General features: G+C 43.6%; 1 protein-coding gene across 1 annotated transcript in view; it reads right to left on the bottom strand.

Annotated features, from left to right (window-relative positions):
* FBXO42 (F-box protein 42) overlaps positions 1–23,234 on the bottom strand; it is a 29,488-nt gene extending 6,254 nt beyond the window's left edge. The window contains exons 1-9 of the mRNA XM_032968361.2: positions 22,933–23,234; positions 9,868–10,196; positions 7,762–7,878; positions 6,665–6,799; positions 5,452–5,605; positions 4,703–4,813; positions 3,495–3,591; positions 1,907–1,963; positions 1,110–1,226 (exon numbers count right to left, since the gene is read on the bottom strand). Coding sequence (XP_032824252.1) covers positions 1,110–1,226; positions 1,907–1,963; positions 3,495–3,591; positions 4,703–4,813; positions 5,452–5,605; positions 6,665–6,799; positions 7,762–7,878; positions 9,868–10,189 — 1,110 coding nt within the window. The 5' untranslated portion in view covers positions 10,190–10,196; positions 22,933–23,234. The remainder of the gene's footprint in view (positions 1–1,109; positions 1,227–1,906; positions 1,964–3,494; positions 3,592–4,702; positions 4,814–5,451; positions 5,606–6,664; positions 6,800–7,761; positions 7,879–9,867; positions 10,197–22,932) is intronic.
* Positions 23,235–26,817: the final 3,583 nt, after the last annotated feature.

Below are 26,817 nucleotides of genomic sequence, written 5' to 3'. Positions count from 1 at the left end.
TAGAGTGTCTATAAAGGTATCAGCTATTTTTATATAAATATATAATGGTTTGAGGTAGATCCCCACGGTGGCGAGGCGTTAACTACCTCGCCTGGCACTGGCGGAGCCAGTGGGGGGGGTGGGGTGGCACGTGCCCCCCCCCCCAATGATCCGATCGAAATTAGGGATTTCGATCGGATCATTGGTGTTTATTAGTAATAATTTGGCATTTTGCGACTCCCACTGCCACTGAGTAGCATATTATTATGTGCCAGGGACTCTATGAGACTTTAGGACAACAGTCCGAGTCCATAATTGGCAATAAGTAAAGGCAAAGCAGTTATAAGTGACTCACAGAATTGTGCGCAGTTGCGTGTACAGTACACGACTTCCCTGAAGGCATCAACACCTTCAGCGAGCGCGATGCCGATCACACAACGCGGTTCGGATTCGACCCTCGAACGATGGCTGCGCCATCGCCGCACACGTTACGGATAAAAAGCAAGGGACAAGTCCTTACTTACTAACAACTATAATTTTTCATTGCTGGAGGGGTTGCCCCCCTACCTGAAAATCCTGGCTCCGCTATTGCCGCCTGATACACAGGAGGCCTTGGGTTTGATCCCGACCCCGATGCCTGTATATTGCATGTTCTCCCCGTGGTTGCATGTATTTTTCTCTGGGTCCTGCAATTTTTCCCTCCACATTAAAAAACATAACTTCAGAGTATTTGGCTGTTATAAATTTCCTCATGATAAGCCACTTCATTTCGCTACAGCTTGTGGCCAGGTCGCTCCTGCATATGAGCTATAAAGCTCAGTGGGCCTTACCTAGTAAAATTAAAATATTTTTATAGTTCAATAAAACTACTAACATACACACTTAATTAATATACGCGTATAGCCCTAAGTCAATGTTAATCAAATGCTGGATGAAGGCCTCCCTCAGCTGTGTCGGTCACAGGAATTATTTGACCTTACCACCCCAACACTAGTCAGTGTGCACGCTAATACTTCAATGTTGACATTGAAAAGGCACACTACATTCTGGAGACAAGACTCAGTTGTGTACCCCAGTACGTTGGCATGCTGGCATGCTCCCAGGCAAGGCAGACTGAGACTGGCACACACCTTGCATGCAGGGTGGCACCAGAGCTCGGGAGCGCAGTGCTCTTCGTTGACAACCTCCAGCTGCTGCCAGTGCCAAGGCTGCACGTCCAGCAGAAGCAGCCATGCGTCCTTGAACACCTGCAGTGTGCGCACATCACCCTTAGCCAATAGCGTCGCTCTATACTTACACGGTGATGCACCAAAGCAGCCCGCTGAGCTATGGCCCGTCGAGACGAGCAGAGATACAGAAGGGCGAGATGAAAGAGATATGAACAAGAGAAATAGATAAGAGAGCCGAAGCCAAGAGATGAAGATTAGTGAGACCAACAAGAACTAGGCAAGAGGTAGAGGTGAGAGAGATGTAGACGAGAGATAAGGATTGTGATATGTATGTGAGATAGACAAAAGACCTGAAGAAAAGCGGTACACAAGTGGTAACACGTACAGATGTTATGACGTTAAAATGCTACACGACCTGCATCCTGACATTTCATTCACTCGCTGGGGACTGCGGTGGTTATGTCTGGTACATACCCATGACCGTTACGCTATGGGATCATGGAATCGCATATTCTTTGGAGACAATGAACGTAAGAATAGATTTTCCATCACATACCGAACAATTACACTTTGGCTTTATGCTGCATCAATGTGAAAACTTTATGAATAAGAGATGCAATTGTATATCTTTATTACTTTGAAAGAGATCAAATTGTGATATGTCTGAGCAAGCACACAGAGTACAAGCACCACAATCATGCAGGGAATGACTTTTAGCATGATCAAAAACCTGCAATGGAAGAAAAAGACACACTCACAGCATTGGGGCCTCCGCAGCCACCTAGGATCAGGATTGTCTGATCATCCAACACAATCTGCAACAAGAAAAACCACACACCTATGAGATTCCCAAGAATACATTGACATATCGTCTCCTCTGCATGCAAGACATTCTCCCCTGCCTTATGCAAAATATAGCCTTCTCTTGTGAGAGTTGGAAAAAACAATACTTTTGGTCAGAATTCAAACAAAAAACACTGATAGTATATGCATTGTCTTTGAAATTGATTGGTCCACACCAGAGACAGATTTCTTTTGAGCCTAGTCTCAAAACGGTGTTAGACCCCAGAGGACGCTAAAAGGTGTACACAGCACAAAGACAACGCCACTATCAGAGTAATGACAGCTCGGGGTGAGCAGCTACATCATGGAACCTCCTTTGCCATCTTCACACCTGTTTGTTGCCAGAAAAAAGGGGAAAACCTTTTCTTATATTTTGGTACTGGCAAAGGAGGTCCCATGATGTTGGAAAAAACACTTTATAAAAAGTATATCCTAGGAGATGCAGCAATTTTCGGTTAAGCTAGCACAAGCGTTTCTGCCTAGGAGTTCACAAAGGCAGACATGATCGTGAGATCAAAGTTGTGTGATAAGTTCATCCTAACATCGGCAATTTCCAGCTGATAAAAAGGATGATCGGGGAGCCAAATATTGGTTCACGCAAATAGGGTAAAAAAATATCACCAGGATCACATTCGATGCATACCGAAATGACATTACAATACAACGTTAAGATGATTTTGAAAAATAATATTGGATGCCGATAATGACAACGAACAACAATGAGCATAAAAATTACGATGGATGATGATGACATAATAATTATGAAATTAAATAACAATGAGGATGAAGACAATTATGATAATAATACTAATCACGACTATTGCCAGTCGTTATTGGTAAACAGTGCATTAACTGCTGCCATTATTGATTAGGACGAAGATGAATTGAACTGCGTTAAGTCGTCGCTATCATTACTGGTCATTGTCGTCAAGGCGGTTTGGCGAGATTGGTGTTGGAAGTAAGCTCGGAGAGGTCGGTGACCAAGCGGCAACATCCCTAGGGTGTCCCTAAATGATTAATTCATTTCGAAAATAAATACAATTAAGACTGCAGCTTGAGCTAGGTCGATAAAACTACACCCACGTGCACACTATTGCCAGTATGAAAATATTTTCTTTCGAGTCATCCCTCGAATCGCTGAGTCTCACGTCCACCAAGGGCATTGGTGGCACACATCGCAGTGAGATTTGAGTGTGCCAGGTGTTTGCCAACATCTCAGCTGTGATTGTTTCAAATGCTTATAGTTTTAACCACGAAAAAAACACTTCTGCTTGGTAACCAGAATAAAATGCATTAAGTTGCCAACTTTCAACACAGATGTGAGGTAAAGTCCATTTGTTTAACCAGGGGAGAAGACAAGACACCAGGAAAGTCTAATTTGCACTCGTGACCTCGTCAAAACGGTAAGCAGCAGGTGGCCAAAATTACAAAAAAGCAAAACAAATTAAATAAAAGTACAACGATGAAGTAAATATAAACCAGTGGTGCAATAATGACACTTGCCTGGGACTGGCCTCCACGAGGCTGAGGTTTGGTGCCGGTGACAGCAGGCCGTGACCAGGCCCACTGCTCCAGGTCCAGCACCCACACTTCGTTGTTCCTAACGCACGGCAATCAAACGTCACACATACGTAGCCGATTGCCCATACACAGCGGAGCATCAATTGCCCGGCAAAAGCGACATCCTTATTCACACTAATGTTCCACATTAACCCTATGTTAATAAGCAGTATGCTCATTAAAATCTTCTCTGACAAAATCACCCAAAATTATCGAAATTCTGTCAAATCTTGGAAGCAAAGCAGTTTTGAGACCAACTAGTGCTTCGATGCACACTACTACAACAGTGGACTGGACAAAGAGCAATACATTCACACCACATGTGTTATATAGGCTACAGCTATGTCTCCACATTTAAGTTCCCTCGCATTCACTAATGCGTGCTGACCAGCGTGGAGAAATTTAGTCAAATAACCCTCCTGACCCACGTAGCCACAAGGCCCTCATCCAGCAGTGCATTGACACAGGGCTGCAAATTTACACATTCAATTTAAGCCGAGTTAGTTTAAATATTTGATTGCAAAAAAAGGATTGTACCATAACATATAACGTACCATAAATGCTACCTGATATTGGCTTTCAACACAAACGCCAATAATCCTGTTAAAGCGAAGAGACTGTTTAAGAAAGTGCGTTTAGTGTACACCTATTAAAGGCCAGCATGGCACTCAGGGGAATGGTGGGAACAGCACTAGATTCTGGCCACCTGTTTCCACAGTGATTAAACTGATGTATTCAACCAGGTACAGTACTTGTTTTAGGCAAAATGGAAAGCAGCAGAGGTCAAGGCCCATTCCAGATCCCTACTGTGATGGCCAGTTCTGTGCATGGCTAGTGATAAAACCAAGGTCTTATATACATAGCTTATAGCTATTTGTCAAACCACTGCTGAATGAATGTCTTCCCTATGTTGTACAAATCATGTGGGGGTTGGGGTTGTTTGGCCATACTTCATCATGCTAGTGGGCACTGGTTCATGTATATCACTCACCAGCAATTTTAGTTGGAGCTAGGAAATTAACTTAAAGGTTGCTGGGTCCATGGTATAGTACTGCACCCAATCAGTGCACAAAAATAATCCTTAGCCTTCAACAATAACCCCCCACACACACTGGCCCTGATACACATCTGACATGTATGCAAAGACTCACATTTGCCGGGATCCCAAGGAGCCTCCAAAAACAATCATCTTATTGCCGATAACAGAGGCCGAGTGCCCGGCCATTGGCGGTGGCCCCTGTGTAGTCACAACACAATTCCACCTGCGCCAGATGGGACATAGAGCAACACTGGTCACCTGCTCCACCGGGTTATGATGTTTTGCAAGAGTGGTCGATTTTATTTTAGTCAATCAACAATACAAAAAAACTAAAACATTTTCTGTGTCATTCCAGCTACATTATGCAACATTCTAGTGGGAACAAAAGAAGAAAAGACGAGAGGAACAGAGGGAAAACCATCGAGCAAAAATTCACAATCATGATCCGGAACCAACCATGTATCAACTATCACAGGAAAACCCATAGCTGATGACTTTTAAGTGAGATTGATATCTTGAGTGTTGCTATTTATGAAGGGAGCAAAGTATGGTTAGACAAGCGAGAGCTACATGGCTCTACTCTGGTACACGAGCAATGTATTTCCAGTGAAAATCTCATGAAGACTTATGTAGCGTTACGTTAGTGTGGCAGTCACGGGATACAGGCACGATACAGGTGCACGGGAATGGTACATATTTGATGAAGTTGCTTGTTTGTGTGTATGTTTATGTGTTTGTGTGATACAGGTATATGGTAACAGGTGTGATTTAAGTGTTGTGCATTGTGCAAGCGTGGTGCAGGCATAAGGGCAGCTGTGGGCACATGTGTGAGTGTTCCAACGTGGTTTTGTGAGCTTGTACCAGTTCTTGGAGGGAGAGTAGGTGTGGATCTCATCAAAGAATCGTTCAGGCTGGTGCAGGGGGTAAGGGCTGGGCCGTGTCCATCCTCCAAAGAGAACCAGCAGGTCCCCGTGTACCACCAATGTGGCGCCCGCTTTGGGGGATGGGTACGAGCCTGGTGTACACACGCAAACACAAATATTGTACCCACGGACGGAGCCAGTGGGGGGGGTGGGGTGGCACGTGCCCCCCCAATGATCCGATTGAAATCCCTAATTTCGATCGGATCATTGGGCTTTATTAGTAATAAATCGGCATTTTGCGACCCCCACTGCCACCGTGTAGCATATTATTACGTGCCAGGGACTCTACGAGATGATAGGACAATAGTCTGAGTCCATAATTGGCAATAAGTAACGGCAAAGCAGTTATAAGTGACTCACAGAATTGTGCGCAGTTGCGTGTACAGTACACGACTTCCCTGAAGGCATTCACCTTCAGCGAGCGCGATGCCGATTACACACGGTTCTAATTCGACCCTCGATCGATGGCTGCGCCATCGCCGCACACGCGTCGAATAAGGGACAAGTCCTTACTTGCTAACAACTCCTCTATCATTTTTCATTGCTGGAGGGGTTGCCCCCCCTACCTGAAAATCCTGGCTCCGCCTTTGATTGTATCCACTTTTTTTACAAATTTTATTTCACCAGGTAAGGCCCACTGAACTATACAGCTCTTTTTTAGACCTGGCCACAAGTGATGGCTCGACGAATTGGCTTACCACGTGAAAATGTATCATGTGGAAATTTATATAAATATGGAGGAATAAAACCTGAGAAAACGGACATGCAAACTCCAAATATACAGGCATCAGGGTCAGGATGGAACCCACGACCTCCTGCATACCAGGCGAGGTAGTTAACATCTCACCACTGTGGTACCATATTCTTGGATCTTTCGGTAAAGTCACGTAGATAACTTATCTACGTTGACTGTACCGAAAGACCCAAGAAAATTAATTTCTGCAGTCACGAAAGCTTTAAGTCACTGTGGTACCCTTAACATCAAAGATCCCCTGTGCAGCCTTTAACAGACTTGGAAGCAAGTGCCGTTCACAAGCACTTATGGAGGCTGGCACAACTCAAGAGGGGGTGGGGTGGCCAACACCACACCCACTGTCTGTCTCCTCGATGACCGAAAGTGAAAAGTCCAAAACCAAGATTACGACACTGACCAGAGGCCAGCGGTCGGATCCACTCCTTGCTGTTGAGGTCGAGCCGCCACAGGTCGTTGAAGGCAGCGTTACAGCTGCTGTGCGTGCAGCCCCCAAACACGTACATGGAGTGGTTTGTGTCGTAGTAGCAAGCACCTGCATTAAAAAAAAAAACGTCGGCGTTATTCAGGGTTATATACCAACAAAAACAGTGGGGAAATCACAATTTTAAGTGCTATGAAGAAGGACCACTGCCTGAAATGTAACCTACTTTTCCCTATGGAGAGTGTTTTTGATGAATGTGTTGAATTTTTCGATTATTACTCTGCCCATTTATGGTTCGATTACTCGATTATTCAAGCATAGATGGGGGAAAGAAGTCTCATATCTATGCTGTTTAGTGGGTGTCACAGTATATTGTTTGAATCTGCTTCCACACCCCTACAAGGTGTTTTGTGTGAGATGTGCCGTGTGATGTGACGAAGAAAGATGTCATGACGTGTGTGCGTCTTACTGTGAGAAGCAGCGGGTGGTAGGTGTGACAAAATAAGACAATGCAATGTGTGCATCATACTCAGAAGCACTGTATAAATAAGTGTGGCAAGGTTAGATGACATTCATGTGTGTGCATCTTACACAGTGGGAGAATCACTGTAATGGGTGTGACAAAGTGAAACCATCTGAGCAAGTGCAAGTAATCTTTATTATTTTTTAAATGCTTTCTCCAAATTCTATCAAGACTGTGCTGTCAACGTCATGTCAAGCATCGAAGCATCCATTCGGAACTCTCGCACAGAAGTGAAACCCTTCGTGTTAGAGAATGGCCCACGGAAGCGGATAAAAGAGCTATGTCTGAGAACCCTTTAAGTGGTCTATGGTCCACACAGAAGAGGGCAGCACTGTCCTAGCCGCTTTGCCATTTGAAAGTAATATTTGCCAAACAAGAACCACGTGAAAGAAAAGACCTGTGATAGATGTGCAAATGCAGGACAACTTTTTCAGGTGTGTACATTATTCTGAGCGAGTATTACTGGGTAAGAGCTGTGATAAAGCAACACAATATGATCACGTTTGTGCATGTGTGTGTGTGCATGTGTGTGTGCATACGCGAATCTTACTGTGAGAGAAGCGCTGCGTGATGGGTGTGCCGGGATAGGGGTATGTACGACTCTCCCACTGAATGCGTCCGTCCTGCACAGCTCGAATAAACCCGTGGTAGCACTGCCGTGCAACACCTGCAATGCACACACAAAAACACGCACCTGCTGTTAGATGATCAGGCCACACAACAACAACAACACACACCACACTTAAGAGCACACCCGAATTGCGTCACACCCAAGAACCATGTCCCACACCTCCAATAAGCAAGAATGCCGATAAACGGTGCGAAAAAAGTTCAACAAATATAAAAGTCGCGTCACACCCACAGTGCCACACGTTCTGCTACAGCAGAACAGCACACATTGGATTACATCCATTCGACCGTGAAATTAAACTCTAAATCACAGTGTTCCTCCAACAGTAGCTCGTGACCCTGGAAGGGGTTGTGGGAGAAGTTCGTGCCCCTATCATTCTGCCTGTGGCTCGTGTTTCTCTCTCCCAGTCATCTTCGGCACCTCGTTAATCTTCACCCATGTCTCCACTTGTCTCTGGTGACGTCTTTTTGTCCGCTTCTCTCCCGTCTTCTCTCCTCGTACATATCTCATGTCTGTCTTCCCGCACCTCTCTATTCTCATATTTCCACTCAAGCGTATCTGATATTAAGAAGCCACTGGAGCGATGCGCTTTAAATCTAGATCGAAAACCAATATCTTTAGGACAGTTTGTTGTGTTTAGTTTGTTGTCCGACCCCGCACCTCCGATTAACACAATTTGGCTACGTATGGTGCAAAGGAAGTTCGATATAATACATCTCCTTTGGTTTAGCTATCCTTGTCTCTACATCTTTTAATCTTGATTTGAAGCTTTCGTGACTGCAGGAATCCATACTCTTTGGTTCTTTCGGTAAAGTCACGGAGGTAGAAAATAAAATAAATTAAATCACGACGTTTCGGGCGGAACCACAAGCGTCCATCATCAGGTGGGAAAGCATGGTCTGCTGCTGAGGCAGACTGTTTAAATTTAATTTTATACCTACGTGACTTTACCGAAAGAACCGAAGAGTATCTACATCTTTTCTTCTGGAATCCCTCCCCATCTCCCGTTCATGCCTCTCTCAATTCGTCTCTCCTCTCTCATCTTTATTTGTTTATTTTTGTCTCCTTATCTCTGTCCTTCTGTCTGCTCTCGTGTTTCTTTATACCACATACAAAAACCTACGCAGCGTTGCCAATGTCGAATGCATAATGCACCCCAAAAATTTAGGGTATTTATTTTGTTAAAGTGTGTCTTATAATTCAATGAAAAATACTCTGAAGTTAATTAGAAATAAGAAATTTTAAAAAACTTTTTTTAAAACACGCTTTTATGAAATGTACTAGTAATGGAAGAACTCCACGACTCCAGGAAGTGGCCCCGAAGCTTGCCATAACGTAAGGGACCGTGGCCAATTACAGCCAACGTCAGTTGACCGTGGACAATTAGACCCAAGCCGAAACATAACATACAGTATGACATAAGTATACCAAGTTTGCAGTCGATACCACATTGGGAAGTGGGTTAAAATTGAGTTACAAGATTTGAGGATATAACAACGACAACAGACAGAGTAAATTAAATGAAAGCATGTAAAAAAAAACGTTGCTATGGAGAGCCATCTTACAGAAGATTACAATTAATGTGCTGCTTAAAAGGGGGATAAATATATTTTGAAAGATGATTCTGAAAATAATTGTGAAACATTAGATTACTACACATCTTCCAGAAGACAATGTATCCGCTGGATCAGCGGTGGCCAAACGGCGTCTCCCGAGCCAAATGCATCTCTTTAATCCACCACATGCGGCTCTATTGAAGGGACATAATGGAGAACATATTATCAGAGGAGCAAAGTATGATGAATGTCTCCCAATGCCGAAAACTGTTTATATATATACACACACACTTGGCTTTTTGCAGAATTCATGGGTACTTTTTGGCTCTTGGTCTGTAACACATTGGCCACCCCCGCTCTGGATTATAAGACAACTATGCCAACTCTTGCTTTAAAATACAGGAGAGGAAAAATATGTGCGTGTTATCTGGAGAACATGGTGTTGCTGCTGGCCGTTGAGCAAACCAACCTTTAATGAGGCGGTGCCACTGCTTGCACACAAGCGCGGCCGTCTTGTGCTGCTGGTAGGGAGACAGGAATGCCAGGATGTACTCCAGGAGCTCCTCCGGGAGCTCCCAAACCGATCGCTCGTGCTGCTGCTGCACCGCTCCACAAACCCCCAGGCCTGGCCTGTCGGCCGACTCCTCCACATCCATGGCCTCCCCACCTGCCTCCATCGCCGCGGTAGCGCCGGGCCACTCGGCCACGCCGCCGAGTGGGAGGCTCACATCCTGCATGTCCTCAGAGTCGGGGTAGTAGGGCTCCTCTTCACTGTCGGACGAGCTCGCCATGCTGCCCCTGTGCGGTGGTCACATTGAGGGCATGCACGCGCACACACAAATATATATAAATTCATAATGAAATATATATGGGATGTGCCACTCAGTACACACGAGGGGAGACCGCCCCCCCCCCCCGCGGGAGCACCAACCAAACCCCCCACCTCCCACCACTGCCTATTCCGAATAATTTCCACTCACAATGGAATGAAAAGTCACAATTCAGAGTTGTGATTCGATCCAAGAATTTGTTTCTTTTTTACCACTGTGGTGAATGTAGTATGTTTGTTGAACGTCTTTTGCACCGTATGTAGCCAACCATAGTGGCCCCCAGTGGATAGTCTCACATAACCCTTTATAAAGTAGTATGTATATTCGGTATTCGCACTATTATTTTAGTGCAAGGCTATCATTAAAGTGCTATGCTTCAAGAAAGAATATGTTCTGCAAATAGGGGGACTATGGTGCCATGTGGTTGCTCAATTTTAGTAACTTGCAAAAATTGTCTTATTGCTTGGCAATGTCACTGCACCGAGGCCATCATCCTCCAAATCTACAATTATTAAAGGACTATGATGGTAGTAGTGCACTAGCCACAATTCAATATCAATCCAAAAATTATTCATTAACATTGAATTTTACTGGCAAAAATATATGATGGGCTCATGTTTCAGGCAGTGTATAATGTTAATTAAGCGATAAAATGGAAATGTCGTAAGCTTAATATTTGATACTAATCGAGTCAATACATCACGACACCCCTGTTACAAAGAAAAAGATCCCCTGTGTAGCCTTGAACAGACTGTTGGGGCACGTGCTGTTAGCGAGCACGTATGAAGGCTGGCACATCACACGAGGGGGTGGGTGGCCAGAACCACGCCCGGCTGCCTTTGTCTCCCGAGTGGTGATGTTTGCACATCGCACCAGGTACTCACTTGATGCCGAGTTTACCTAAGGTAGGCCCAGAACGAGTTCAGATAATAATCACTGGTGTTGGCCATGAGTGGGAATCCAACTCAGATCGCCAGGTTCTTGTTGGTCCCACAAATCTTCTTGTGGCTGTGAGCCAAACTAAAATGTGTTTTCTGGCTTCATGCAGCCTTGAGAGCACATTTGACATTGGCGGCATAAATATTTGTCAGCAGCCATCAGCACACTCTGCTTACATATCTATATAAATATCTGGGGGGGGGGCGTTTAGTGGAATTTTAGGAAAAGTGGCGCAGTGGTGAATGTACTGCGATACGAACCCAGTGGCCCATTGTTCAATTCCCAGACACAGCTGCTTGCACTAGTGATGAGTAACATTTAAACTGGACCAGGACCACAACTTTACAAACCCACGCTGATCAGCCTGGTGAAGTATGGTTAAGCAACCCATTTGACCAGCACAGGACGGGGAAGAGGCTTTCATCCAGCAGTAGATTGACGATCTACTGTAAATAATTCTTAATTATAGGTCTCTACAGCACAACTGCAGAAACCTACGCTGTATCATTATAAATAAGTGTTATTATTATAAAGGGGAACGTAATGCATAACATTTTTAACAAGTTTGTTTAATGCCAACCAGGAAAATTAAGGACAATCTTACTCTCGCCAGAAAAATACAATTTGTTGGAAAGAACGGATGTCATATTGACAACTTTAAGGGTGACGCCTAAGCAACGTGTGGCACAGCGGTTACAGTCCGCGAAGGTGAGAGTTCAGATCCCGGTCGGGTGTCAACTCAGCCCTTCATCACTCTGGGGTCCATAAAATGAATACACCTCTTTGTGGGGAAGTACAACAGCGGTTGTCCTATTGATTAACTTGCCCTGCCACAGGAATGTGAAATTTCTCATACCACTGGCTTCAGGGCTGTAAACAGGCGATGAGAATCTCAATTTGACATGGAACCCTATGTGAAAAGCACTGTGATGCAAAATAACACAGGCACTTTCAATTGTAAAAAAACAATATACTGTATAGCACTCTGTAATTCCACTGCTGGCTATCCTTGAGGGAACTTAACTCGGGTGGTGAACATTTTGGAGGGGGTGGGAATTGGATAGAGGTAGTTTGGCTAAAGCCACTCAAAACATAGTCAACTTCTGTGACTCTTATAGGCTTGTCTCCAAAAACGGTATGTCTATGAAAACCAGAGTTTTCAAAGACATAAAAGAATACAAACATTTTACAGGCGTGCCTAAAATATTGGAAAGTAGCTTATATCTTCACGAAATGTACCTGTACAATCCTATTGTCAGTCGACTGCTGGATGAGGGCCATGCCATTCGGGCTATCAGGGTTATTTGACCCTACTTCACAGCGCTGATCAGTGCGGGTTGAACGTCAGGAGAATATATGAGGAAGCATAGCAGTACAGCAAAATAATTGATTTTTCTGTACTGCCTTGCAAAGCCTACAATGTAGCTCTGCATCTTGGCAGTGTAGTTTAGAATTAAGGAGTAATTTAAAGTTGCTGGTACACATGTATGATCATATAATAATATTATTGTCGTGTAGGTCAGCAGAGTGAAGGTAAATTTACTAAAATTGTGTGATTAAGCATAGTTATATGGATGCTTGATAGGAAAGTTTTAGATAGTAGGAGCAGCTCAACACGGGAATATGTATCGTGAGTTAAGTATGCAGGTAGAGCTTCGTAGATTTAAAGACAATCCGTGGGAGATTGTAAAGGTGATTAAAGGCCATGCAATATTATTAAAAGAGATGATGGCCAGTGGTCGAGACAAACCACAGTGACAAGCAAAGGATGGATATGCATTGTTGCATCACGAGACCCTATGAGATGATGGCAGCTTGGGGGTTGCCTTCATCCATAAGTACATAGATCATGTTTGATTAATTGTTTAAATCTGAAATTGATCCAATTCATTGGCATGTATCAATAATATCTTTGTAAACTTGACAATCTTGTTGGGTGGTGGAGTGGAAGGTGGGGGGGGCAGGAATGGCCCACTGGTGTTAGCTATGGCCAGGTATCGGAACTAGGGGCGATCAGTTTAGAACAGCGCTCAAACAACTGTGCCACTGCACCACGCCACAAGTATTTAACAAAATAAACTCGCCACATGATTTAGAAATTTATCTATACATGCAAATTCATTATTTTTTCAATGCCTATCATTTTCAGTAGAAAAAAATGATTATATTCAACGGTGTAGAAAGGATATCTCGACCCAAGCCAAGTAACCGAGTGATATTTTTTTTTATCCGAATCACAGGAGCAGGGTTAAGTGACAAGTGTCGCTTTTGTTGATGTCAAGAGGTTACGTCCGATGTTCACCCTCATCACATTCCTCTTCATCTTAAATGCAGTATTTTGCCCTTAGAGGTTTGGTAGTAAAAACATAAAAGTACACGTTACATTGTTTTCGCTCTAAGGGTTGAAATTAATAGTCCCTTTTGTAAAACTTCCTTTTTCAGCTTTTCACGAATGACTCGCACAACACCATTTACTCCGCTGCAACAGAATATTCATTTTTTACCATGTTTTGTAAAGACGAGCACACAATGTTAAATTCGGCCAGTTCCAACCCTATGTTAGTAAACCGGAATCGTGTTTTTCTTCCTCGCTCTGATACCCGCAGGTAATTAACCTATTATGATTCCGTGCATGACAATGAAAGTTAATTGACCGAGGGGGCAGGGCTCAGGGTGGGTACACATTGCGGTAGCACGAATATGCGTAGAGACACACTAAAAGCTCACCAACCCTCACTTAGCAGGTTGGTGAAGTACGGTTATAAAAAACTCCCAAAGACCGGCACGGTGTGTGGTAGCACTGCAAACCCAGCGACTAGAGATCAATTCCCGCTCACGGTCAACACTCAAGGAGATTATTTGCAACGGTCCTGGGCCTCCAATAGGTCGACTCGGCCTCAAGTGCGTACTTGGTGTGGTTGTTAATTCAGCTATCCAAGTCATAAATCTACATAAACAATTGTGGGACTGAAGGCTGCAGCAGTTGTTCTTCAGCAGTAAGAGGATGCAGAGGTTTGATGCTCACAGCCAAGGAGAAGAACAAACACAAGGCTGCTAAAACATAGCAAGCTGACGGGTAGGAGTACAGGTTGCGCATTCACCAGTTTTCCTTGGTCGGTTAACCTAAAACATCTACGCCTTTTCCGTGACCTCTGGTGAGTGAGCTTTGGCCACGTCACGGCGCCTCGAATGTTAACCTAGCATGGCACAAGCACCATGGTAACATCAACACCATTCAGTAGCAAATGGAGGTTGTTTTTGTATATGCATTTGTATGTGTATCCATGCGTGCTTTTATTACGCTTCAATTGGTTCGCTCCGAGTATAATCTGGCCAAATGTTTGGTTAAGCCAGAGCAGAAAAATCCTTCTCTCTGGTGTAACACTAAATCATGATGACATGCAGGCTGAAGAAGGGCAAGCTGCCTAGATAGGCGCTGGAGTAGCAACGAAAGATGGGCAAGCAAGAGGAAACATTAAACCAGATGGGAGGATACTGGAAAGGCAATCCTGGAAAGGCAATCCTGGGAGCTCCAGTAACAACTGTGTAATGTGCATTAGGAGGTGTAGGAGCCTCTTGTGCAAAGCTGTAGGGTCTGATAGAAAGTTGCAATGGTGGGGAGTCGTAGGACCAACAACTCGACCTTGACCTTGAGACACGTGTGTAATATGTGAAGGGAGGACATCTGTGCTCCACTGCAGCTGCAGATTTCAGAAACCCCTTGAGAAGTTGCAGAGGGGATTTAGCAACAACGTGAGGCAGTCCAGAACTTCGCAGGTGGACATCAACACACTGTGGGATAGATTTGAAGAGGTGGGAAAGGGGCGAAAAAGGACTCAATTGGTTGGCTCCACATTCATGAGAAGGAATTACGCCATGCCTCTGTGGCATAATCCACATCCACTACATTTAAATTGGGATTGGCTTCCACTGCATCGCATATTATGCGATCCACCCATTCCTCATGATAGACACACAAATAAGCAGAATGAGCAACGACATGGTGGACTGTGAATAGTCTTCAATGCATAAACTTTTCACAAAGACAAAGAATTCTCCCCTCATTAATCAGGCCACTTGTTGTGATTTACACCATGCGCAATTTGATAGATGTTCCAGTCCAGGGCGGCTCTTATTCTGACCCAGCCTAAGTTCAGTGTCGAATGAAATTCGGCTCGTGAACATGCACAGTATGATGAGGAATTAGGCTCGACATGTGTGGTGCTGCCTCTACAACTCCCTCACGGACAATGTATGCCATGCTAGCTGGAATAGATGATCGATGCTCGCTAAAAGCACTCACAATGACAATTTATATGGTGTATGTGTGCCTTGAGCTGAAGGTAGTAGGATAAGGAGTCAAGGCTATATCACAAGTTGGCAGGAATAGATTTTCACCGACTTGTTTTTTCCAAGGTCACTTTTCAAACCATCGTGTCAAAAGGAGTTATAGCTCATTATCATGGTGCATTAAGTGGATTCCAGAAACTAGTGGTTTTTGGGATAAGTTTTTGAAGCAGCCTCATTCCATAAGCAAGTCAGAACTGTGGTCCAAGAGCTCCTTGCCAGAGTGATGGCAACCTCTTAGTCAGGAGAACCATAGAAACTAGACTTGATATTATGGGGTCACCTTGGCAGAGAAATGCGACATTGTGATATCTCGCACCTCGCTCAACCATTTGGCCATGTGTGTTTTAAAACAGCAAAAGTTAAGACATTTTCACTTAACATACCCAAAACACAAAGCCAACCAACATTACATTATTTTTGTGCAACACTGGCGCAGAGCAGTGGTGCACTGGTTTGCTCGCTGCACTACAAACCCAGTGACCTTAGATTTCTGGCCACAGCTAACGTTAGTGGTGAGTTATATTTAAACCAGTTCTACCACCCTCTCCCCTAATTCACCAACCCACACTAACCAGCACAGTGAAGTATGGTCAAACAACCCCCACTACCAACATGGTGTGAGGAGGAACATGTTGTGAACTACACATACATTTTTAAACACCGCATCCCAACCATTACCACCACCCTAACTTCAGCTTGATCCCTACCCAACAAAAGCACACCCCCTGCCCAGGTGAGACACCAGGCCACAGCAGCTAGGATGAGGGCAGGGGTGGTCATGCAGAAAGCAGGAGGAATGGAGGGAGCACAGCAGGCGGTGGAAGTGAGAGCACAAACTCTCTCATTCATGCTTCTGGCATGGAGACCGATAGTCTGCGTGCTGTGGCGGCCCATGATTGTTCTCGGTCACCAAAATATAGGCTCCAGCATAGTATGAAGTGGTCCGTGGAAACGCACAGGGAGAGGAACCACCAGTGGCTAAAGTCTGCTGCATGTCATTTGACGAAGAATAGAGTTGGAGGCAACATTGACCTTAGGTTATTTTTTTTATACAGACAAAAATTGCTCATTGCGGCTATTCATCAAGGTTGACTTTTTCTGAATTAATTTTGCCATACCCCCAGTGTAAAACCCATAGTCATTACTGGCTGTCCCATAAAACGGGACCATGTTAATGCACACCTCTGCCATGCTGTCACTCGTAATAGTGATGCATAACACCACAAGCAGCAATGACAAAAAACGGGTGGGAACAGAAAACAGCACAGCAATGCAGTGAAATTCATGGTGACACTGGCTCTGATTGCCAAGCTGGAAAAAAAAAATTGTTGTACAAGGACCAGGCCTGAAAGTATTTTATGAGCTCTCGTAAATTTTATAGAAGTGCAACTACCGTGTAATATGAAACATTATGCAATTCATTTGAATGATGTATGAATAATTATAATGCTGTCATATCCGTTCTAATGGAATTAGTTTAAACGGTATTATTAAAATGAAACAAGCCTTTATGAGCTGCTTTAAGAATAATTAGCAAGGGAGTAGAATCAGACGCAATTGTTTTCATTTATCTACACGAGTCATCCCACAACGTCTGGCAGATACGTTCACGTAATTTGTATTACTGCTTCATATATAAGTGTCTGTACATAACGGAGTACTACACAGTCACGAGCAGTCACTGTACTTGTGTACGCATGCAAGCACATAAAATTATGTATCCGCACAAAGGCCAACAAACTAAGGCACCTTCAAAATTATTCGGATTCAATTTAAGCGTTCAGAATAACTATAAATTAGTCTACCAAATCGAACAGAAAAACGACATAAATGAGAGACATGCATTCCAATGCACATTGCTCAAAATAAATATTAAATATGGAAATGTATCTTTGAAGTTAAATGCTCCTCGTGCATAGAATAATGGGGGTTGAAATTGCGGGGACAGTGGTTGGCACACTGCATTATGAACCTAGTGATCAGAGTTCAATTCATGGCCATGGTTCACATCGGTGGCGAATAATATCTGAACCGGTCCTAAGCATCCCCCTCCCTTCATCAACTCGCATTGATCGGTGTTGTAAAGCATGGTCAACCAACCACAATGAGCGACAAGGCATGAGGAGGCCATCATCCAGCAGTGGATTGAAAAAGGGCTGTAAATCACTATTACCTGTTTAACATTGAATTACCACAACATGAATGTCAGTTGTAATGTGACGCAGATCACTGATTTGTACGTATCACAGGCGACATCGGCAAAACTTGTATATCACCTGCAATAGGCCAATTCAATTGCAACCCGGAATCGTACCAATTAATTTAATGGCAAGGAGGAATATCCTTTTGCCTTAATATTCATGCCTTTATCTCTTTTATTAATTTCTAGCCTTCACACGGATGACACTCATCACATAACATGAATTCCACAATGGAGGCAGATGTCGCCCTGAGATTTTTTTTCATTTCTACTCTTCGATCCCATATACATTAGCTATATAGCCGCTTTGTTAACACACTGCTGATCAGTGTGGGTTGGTGGTAGCAGTTATCATAGATGTGGGGACACAAATACGGTACAACAATGGCAGTTACTGCACTCTGCTGCCCACAATATATCCCCGCCAGTAGCCTATACCAACTGTTGTATATGTTGGTAGTGGCCCATCCAAGCACTATCCCGGCTCACAACCCCATTTCGCTTTAGAGGTGTGACGAGATCGGGCACATTCCGGGTGATTTGGTCATGGGCCCCATATACAGCAGTTCACCCAAAATTCCTCCACTGCCCTTGTGTCTGTGTTACAGTCCATGGGGGCACACTGCAGCGACCACTCGCATACAGGGCATCAATCAAAACTTACTTTATTTATTTAAAGGAACCTTCCTTAAAACAAATTTTAAAACCCACGCAATTAAAATAATAATCTTAATCTACGACCGTACATTTTGTACCATTAATTTAGTTTCATCTGTGAATGCCAGCCTAAACAAATGTTTTAGGGGTTTTTTTACTTTGGAGGGTCATACAGTCTGTTATCTACAGTGAGGGAAAAAAGTATTTAATCCCCTGCTGATTTTGTACGTTTGCCCACTGACAAAGAAATGTCTATAATCTTAATGGTAGGTTTCTTTGAACAGTGAGAGACAGAATAACAACAAAAAAATCCAGAAAAACGCATGTCAAAAATGTTATAAATTGATTTGCATTTTAATGAGGGAAATAAGTATTTGACCCCTCTGCAAAACATGACTTAGTACTTGGTGGCAAAACCTTTGTTGGCAATCACAGAGGTCAGACGTTTCTTGTAGTTGGCTACCAGGTTTGCACACATCTCAGGAGGGATTTTGTCCCACTCCTCTTTTCAGATCTTCTCCAAGTCATTAAGGTTTCGAGGCTGACGTTTGGCAACTCGAACCTTCAGCTCCCTCCACAGATTTTATATGGGATTAAGATCTGGAGACTGGCTAGGCCACTCCAGGACCTTAATGTGCTTCTTCTTAAGCCACTCCTTTGTTGATTGAGAAGGGGTCAAATACTTATTTCCCTCATTAAATGAAAATCAATTTATAACATTTTTGACATGCGTTTTTCTGGATTTTTTTGTTGTTATTCTGTCTCTCACTGTTCAAAGAAACCTACCATTAAGATTATAGACATTTCTTTGTCAGTGGGCAAACGTACAAAATCAGCAGGGGATCAAATGCTGTTTTCCCTCACTGTAAGTATGGAACCCTGATCACTATTTGCAATGCAGTTTAAAATATATTCTCTTTTTTTATACAAGCCAAGGTTAATGTCTGTAGACAGTTGGGAGTGGATGGCCTTGTGTTAAGGACACCGATAAATTACTTGGTTTACAGTAATAGGTTTTACCCTTTTAACTGGCACAAAAAACTGACACCTTTATTCAATGCATCATGTCTGCAATAACTGCAACACAAGCAGTCAAAATGCAAACAAAAAAGACAACTCTGATAATAATATGCACTGTCCTTGAATTTGATTGGTCCACACCCGAGACGGCTTTCTTTAGAGCCTAGTCTCCATTGGTGTTGGACCAGAAGACACCAAAAGGCATACAACTCAAAAACAGCACACTATCAGAGTATTGAGGGCTCGGGGTGAGCATTTACATTATGAGACCTCCTTTGCTAGTAACACGATATAGGAATAGGTTTTACCCTTTTAACTGGCACAAAAAACTGACACCTTTATTCAAGACATCATGTCTGCAATCATTTTGACTGCTTGTGTTGCGGTTATTGCAGACATGATGCCTTGAATAAAGGTGTCAGTTTTTTTGTGCCAGTTAAAAGGGTAAAACCTATTACTATATCTTGTTACTAGCAAAGGAGGTCTCAATGTAAATGCTCACCCCGAGCCCTCAATACTCTGATGGTGTGCTGTTTTTGAGTTGTACGCCTTTTGGCGTCTTCTGGTCCAACACCAATGGAGACTAGGCTCTAAAGAAAGCCGTCGCGGGTGTGGACCAATCAAATTCAAGGACAGTGCATATTATTATCAGAGTTGTCTTTTTTGTTTGCATTTTGACTGCTTGTGTTGTGGTTATTGCAGACATGATGCCTTGAATAAAGGTGTCAGTTTTTTGTGCCAGTTAAAAGGGTAAAACCTATTACTATATCTTGTTACTGGCAAAGGAGGTCTCATAATACTTGGTTTACAGTTAACTTTTATTATGAAATTGTTATATTTAAATAGAATAATTTACAGTTCATTATCAATTACTGGATGAAGGCCTGCCCATTCCATGTAGGTCATAAGGGTTGTTTGACCATACTTCACTACGCTGGTCAGTGAGGATTGGAAGGGAGAGGGGGAGGAGAGAGCCAAGAACTGCGAAATAAATCAAATGCCACGGTTGTTAGCAGTTGCTGAGAATCAAGATTAGGTCGCTGGGTACTGTATATAGTACAGCAAGACAACCTCCACATTACTGCTCCACCCTCGAGTGCCATTTGGAAGATTAAGAATTGATTGGAAGATTGCTTGGAATACAAATATTCACGTCCTTCCTACTCGTAAAAAAGAATTAAAAAATATATATGCCCTTTATATTGTCATAAAATGTATTTATCAAGCAGGGAATGCGTTCTGAACAGAAATAAGCTGCATTTGACGTATTCCATTAAATGACAGTACTGGTACAGTTATGTCGGATGCTACTGTAATACGGTAATGGTTGTTGAAGGTAAATCATTCATGTTTGTAAAATGACAAGTCTATCCACTTATGTCAGGGAATACATTGCGATTGTTTTCACATGCGTCTTAACAGTAAACCAGGAACCAAGATAATTAAATAGGTGTTGATTATATTTTACAACAATGATAAGACTAATGAAAGATGGCAGCAGAAAATTGGATCCTTGAATGTGTTGGGAGATTTGAGTGTTATACCCTTTGCATGCGATGGTGTTTTTTTTCTATAGCTCCTCTGATTTCCTCCTGAATACCAACTACCATGAACATATATTCATTTGGCCTAACATCCCAATGCAGGACATTTTCCAAAACCATCATTGAGGTCTTCGTAAAACTTTCCCAGATAAATAAGGGCGTTATTATTACTATTCTCATTAAAACTCAATGTCTCTATTGTAGAAATTCCGCCTTATAGTGGCAGTCACTGTCCACTAGACCAACCGCTGTTCGTACACAATAAGCAGTAATTGTTTTACGAGTAAAGACCTCCACCGACACCTGCTGTCAGGTAAATCGCATATGGATATGACTGGCAGTGTAAGACAATGTTGAGATGTGGTGTGAAACACTGCTGCTTTGAAAACCAGTGGAGAGGCAGCTCAGGGAGGAAACGTGCTTGAAAGGACATACCACGTGGAATTGGGGCAAGGTGGAATGTTACATCGCAGGACCATGCTAGATGGTGACGGCGTGGGGAGGCATTCATCCAGAAGTGGATTGATTATAGCTACTGATGACGAAACCCACGACAATTATACTAATCATTGCGCAGTTCCTTTTGCCATGTTTCCCCCCTTAATAGTAAATAGTTACACAGGACATATTTCTAAACCTTCAAGTATGGTGTCCGTGGACCAAATAAGAAATGTCAATTATTTACCAAAGAAAGCCTTGCTCAAGCTGTTTTTTTTCAGGAGGGTCCTGCTGAATTGGGATGCGTAGCCCACACCATCGGCGTTTGGCTTCGTGGGGTTAAACCGCAGAACCCGGAGAAAAAACACACTACACACACGAAGGGGGGGGGGTGTGATTGAACACCGCCATATCCTCCGGCCACCTCGCAGCATTACGCCTATAACACCTGGCAAGCCCTGGTGGCCATCCATGCCATCCCAAGAACACACTTCTGATATCCGATGAGACTTGGGCGCAGCGAGGGTTATCTGGTTATAAAACCCAACAAAGTGGACCGTGAGGTGTGATAGGGATAGGCCGCTCCACACAGAGACAATGTCTCTATAAACATGCCCCCCCCCCCATCACCTGCATGAGAACAATTGAACGGTGCACGCACTGCACCACTGCACGTTTTTTTTAGAGAGACCCCCCCACCACAAACCGCATGGCGTGGGGAAAATATCATCCAGCAGTGCAGTAACAAAATAACTGTTCGTGTATAATTGAATAGGTTCAGCCGTGGCATGTAGTAGTAGTAATGTAATAATACTGAATGTTAGATGTGACGATGGCGATGACGGACATGGTGTACATTAGTGATGTACAATGTAAGCTGATCATCAGATATGATGTATGCGGTAATAATGGTCGTGTTGTGGTGGTGGTAGTAGTATGTAGTGGTGGCATCGATAGTAATTGTGTAATGGTAGTATTGTGAATAGCTGTATTAGTATTAAGTACGGTATTAGTATTAATGCAATTAGCAGTGAGAACAAGAGGGGGCTGATGGTGCTGAAGGGAGTGGTGGTCCCACTGCCAGTAATAACCATGCGAAGTGCCATTTGCTGCGGTGCAATTACCACTGCACAGGCGAATTAATAACATTAGTAGCACAATTAAAATTTAAGAGGCAGTGTGAATCTTGGGTTGGTACCGGCCACCGGCTGTAATAACAGCGCGTAGCGGTAACACCAGTCGTATTATCATCATCATCATCATGAAGGCGACATCATCATCAGCAGCACGCGTGTAAAGCGGTACCGTCAACACTTGGTACTGTTAGTAACTGTTAAAGAGAGACGAGAAATTATCAAAACGACTCGCGCGGGGTGAGGGGAGGAGGGGGGGGTCAACTCGTGCGACACACAGCAGGCCTGAGCGCGAGGCGCCGCCGCTACAACCACCACCACCACGGTCACCAGCCACGGCCACCGCCATCGCCGCCTTCCACACAAGAAGACAACAGCCGGACACACACACACTCTCACACGGGCGGGGGGGTAGGGGCCCACCTTTGCGATCCTCCGAGCCGCCTCTGTAAACGACGCGCGATTCTCTCCTCTTTACTGCATCGGGCATTTAAGTTCGCTCATTCAGTCGCGGCGCGAACGGGGTTGGAGGAGGGAGGGTGGTTGGTTGGTTGGTGGTGGTGGAGGAGGAGGAGAAGGCGAGGTGAAACCTCGCCCGAGGTTTTATTTTCCTTCTTCTCAGTGTCGCACCGAGACGAGCTCAGCGGAGTCCCCACTCGCAGCCACCATCTTTTTTGTGCCAACTGCGGGTGACGCCGTCGCCGAGGGAGGGAGGGAGGGGGCGGGGGCCGGACGTGGGCAATGGCGTCATCGTCCGCCGTCCCGCCCTCCCCCCGCCCCACCTCCAACGCGTTGACGTCACCACGCAACCGGAGTGACGTCACCACGCAACCGGAGTGACGTCACTACGCAACCGGAGTCACGTCACCGCGCCGAGTTTCATGTTTCAAGTTTCATTTATTAGGTACAGCCCTGTGAGCCATGCGGCTCTTAAGTCGGGTGCAACCGCAACAAACAAAATTTGAACACAAAACATCTTAAAGCGACAACGCGTAACAGAAACATCCTGGAATAAACCAGCAAATATTCCACGCAAAAAAAACATGTTAAAATCAATGTGGTGCAAGCCAACAACAACCATAAGACAATTTAGATTAACCATATGTTTTCGAATCACCAAAATAAAGCTGTAAAAACAATGTAACAACAGTTAACGGTGATTTGAGTTTAACACCTTATTAGTGTTATATTCTTAGCTCTTTCGGTAAAATCACGTTGAAGGGAAACAATAAAATAATAAAATGTGTATAAAACAATAAAAATTCTCACGACGTCTCGACCATAACACAAACGGTCGTCATCAGGTGTGTCGGTTTGCATTAATTTATTTATTTATAAACATTGTATTTATTTATTTTTTAAAAAACGTCAGCACCACGCGCAGCGATTTCGCAGTTTATTCAGAAGGACGAGTCCATCTATGTTCTGAAAAGAGGAGGGGGGTAGACGAAAAATTAATGTATGCTGTCTGAAAGCCACTGTAAGCGTGAACAATCAATTAAGACCTGAAATGGTTTATCAAATCTTTCCAATGATTGCTAAGCCAGAATCCATCTTCTCGGTTGAAATTGTCTCTGTGCTTGTATATGTGGATAGCCTCATGAACGAATCTCTCATGGTAGTCAGATGGCTTACAAAGAACCTCTGTCTTGGAGAAGTCAATGTCATGTGAGCCTACTGAATTATAACAATGATCTGTCACGGCCGAGGTGTTGGTCCTACCGTGTTTAAGGTCTGCTTTGTGTTCACGAATGCGGTCCGAGACATGGCGTTTGGTTTCTCCAATGTAACTACTACCACAGAGGCAACTTAGTTTGTAGATGCCAGGGTACTGTATGTCCGGAATCACATCTTTTACAGACGGAACCAGATCACGGATTTTATGTAATGTGTTGAACGGACCTGGATCTTGCGTTTATTCAAGATTTTGGAGATTTTTCTGTAATCCCCGCAATGTAGGGTAAAGTGATGGTTTTGAAAGGCTTCTCAAGAGGGTCCTTCTTCATGGTTTGAGTGATAGCTTTGCGGATTGTATAATCGGAGTAACCATTAGCCTTAAGAGCTTGGTGTACGTGCTTGAGTTCACTGCCTTTGTGTTCCTGGTCGGATATGCATTGGGCTCTATGGTACAGAGTCTTGATGAGGGAATTCTTCTGTGATGGATGGTGGTGGGAATCCGGTTTCAGATAAGCATCAGTATGGGTAGCTTTCCTGTAGACAGAGTGGCTCATTGAACCATCAGGTCTCCTTTTTATTAGGACATCCAAAAAAGGTAGCTTGCCATCTTTTTCGACTTCCATGGTAAATCTGATGGCTGGGTGTATGGAATTGATGTGGTCGAAGAATTGGTCTAGAGCAGGCCGGCCAAGTGGCCAGATGACAAAAGTGTCATCCACGTACCTCTTCCATAAGGTTGGGCGCAGAGTGGCAGTCTGGATGGCGTCAGTCTCAAATTTCTTCATGAAAATGTTAGCTATAACCGGAGATAGGGGGGAGCCCATTGGGGTGCCCTCAGTTTGTTTGTAGAAAGTTCCATTCCAAGTGAAGTATGTATTGGTTAAGCAGTGTCTCACCAGGGGGGGTACCTCAGTGTTTAGTCCTTGATGAACCAAGTCTTCAATGATTGCGATGGTGTCAGGTACAGGAACTTTGGTGAATAAGGAAACTACATCAAAACTAAATTTTGATTTAAAGCTTTCGTGACTGCAGTAATTCATATTCTTAGTTTTTTCGGTAAAGTCACGTTGAAGAGAAACAACAAAATAATAAAATATATATAAAACAATAAAAAATTCTCACGACGTTTCGACCATAACTCAAACGGTCGTCTTCAGGTGTGTTGTTTTATTGTTTTATATATATTATTATTTTGTTGTTTCTCTTCAACGTGACTTTACCGAAAAAACTAAGAATACATCAAAACTGACAAGCAGGTCGTCTGGGGACAGGGAAATACCCTTGATTGTCGATACCAAGTGAGTAGAATTTTGTACCGCAGAGGTGGTTTTTCCAAGAATGCAGGATTTCAGACAAAATACGAGCCAGTTTGTAGGTGAGGGAGTTGATAGTAGAGACTATGGGACGAAGGGGTGTATCTTTTTTATGCATTTTTGGTAAGCCATATAATCTTGGTGGCCTGGCAGCAGAAGGTTTCAACGAAAACTGTTTAGATTGATCAATTCATGCGGTTGAATCAGAAATTATTTTGTTGGTTTGTGTGACGAGGCTGTTGGTGGGATCTCTTTTTATTTTTGTATAACTACCATCGTCGAGTAATTATTTAATTTTGTTGTTATATTCTATTTTATCCATGATGACAGTAGCATTGCCCTTGTCAGCTGAGAGGACTACAATGTCATCCCTCTTTTTTTATTCATATAATTCAAAACGCTCATCTTTGCTGAGGTTGCTAGCTGGCATCTTAGCGTTTTTTAGGGTTGCAGCGATTTCAGATCTTGCTACGTCTGCAGCGATGTGACCCAGGCCCCTGAGAGCAACGTCTACTTGGGCAATGATATCATTAACTGGTATGTGTTTAGGTGTGACTGCAAAGTTTAGACCTTTAGCTAAAACGGATTTCAGACCATCGGAAATAGAACTGTTACTGTGATTAATTACGACTTTGTTAACGTCTAGCTTTTTGGTGTGTGGGTCCGGTCTTTTGTTGAAGAGGAGGTTAAATTTGGAAATCAGGTTGTCCTTACATTTGGTCGACATAGTAGCAGCTGAAGAGGCAGTCATATTGTCTACATGTTCCCTATCCGATGTGGACATTGTTGCCGTCAATGATAAGTGTGATTTGTAGAGTGTCTTGTCTAACTGATCTAGTTAGACAAGACATCTGGTTCCATCTGTAAAAGATATGATTCTGGACATACAGTACCCTGGTGTCTACAAACTAAGTTGCCTCTGTGGTAGTAGTTACATTGGAGAAACCAAACGCCATGTCTCGGACCGCATTCGTGAATACAAAGCAGACCTTAAACACGATAGGACCAACACCTCGGCCGTGGCAGATCATTGTTATAATTCAGTAGGCTCACATGACATTGACTTCTCCAAGACAGACGTTCTTTGTAAGCCATCTGGCTACCATGAGAGATTCGTTCATGAGGCTATCCACATATATAAGCACAGAGACAATTTCAACCGAGAAGATGTATTCTGGCTTAGCAATCATTGGAAGGATTTGATAAACCATTTCAGGTCTTAATTGATTGTTCACGCTTACGGTGGCTTTCAGACAGCATACATTAATTTTTCGTCTCCCCCCTCCTCTTTTCAGAACATAGATGGACTCGTCCTTCT

Source organism: Petromyzon marinus, chromosome 39 (genome assembly GCF_048934315.1).
Source record: "Petromyzon marinus isolate PM22_M1 ecotype Great Lakes invasive population chromosome 39, UKy_Petmar_22M1.pri1.0, whole genome shotgun sequence".
NCBI lineage: Eukaryota > Metazoa > Chordata > Hyperoartia > Petromyzontiformes > Petromyzontidae > Petromyzon > Petromyzon marinus.
This window is presented reverse-complemented; position numbering and strand designations above follow the sequence as displayed.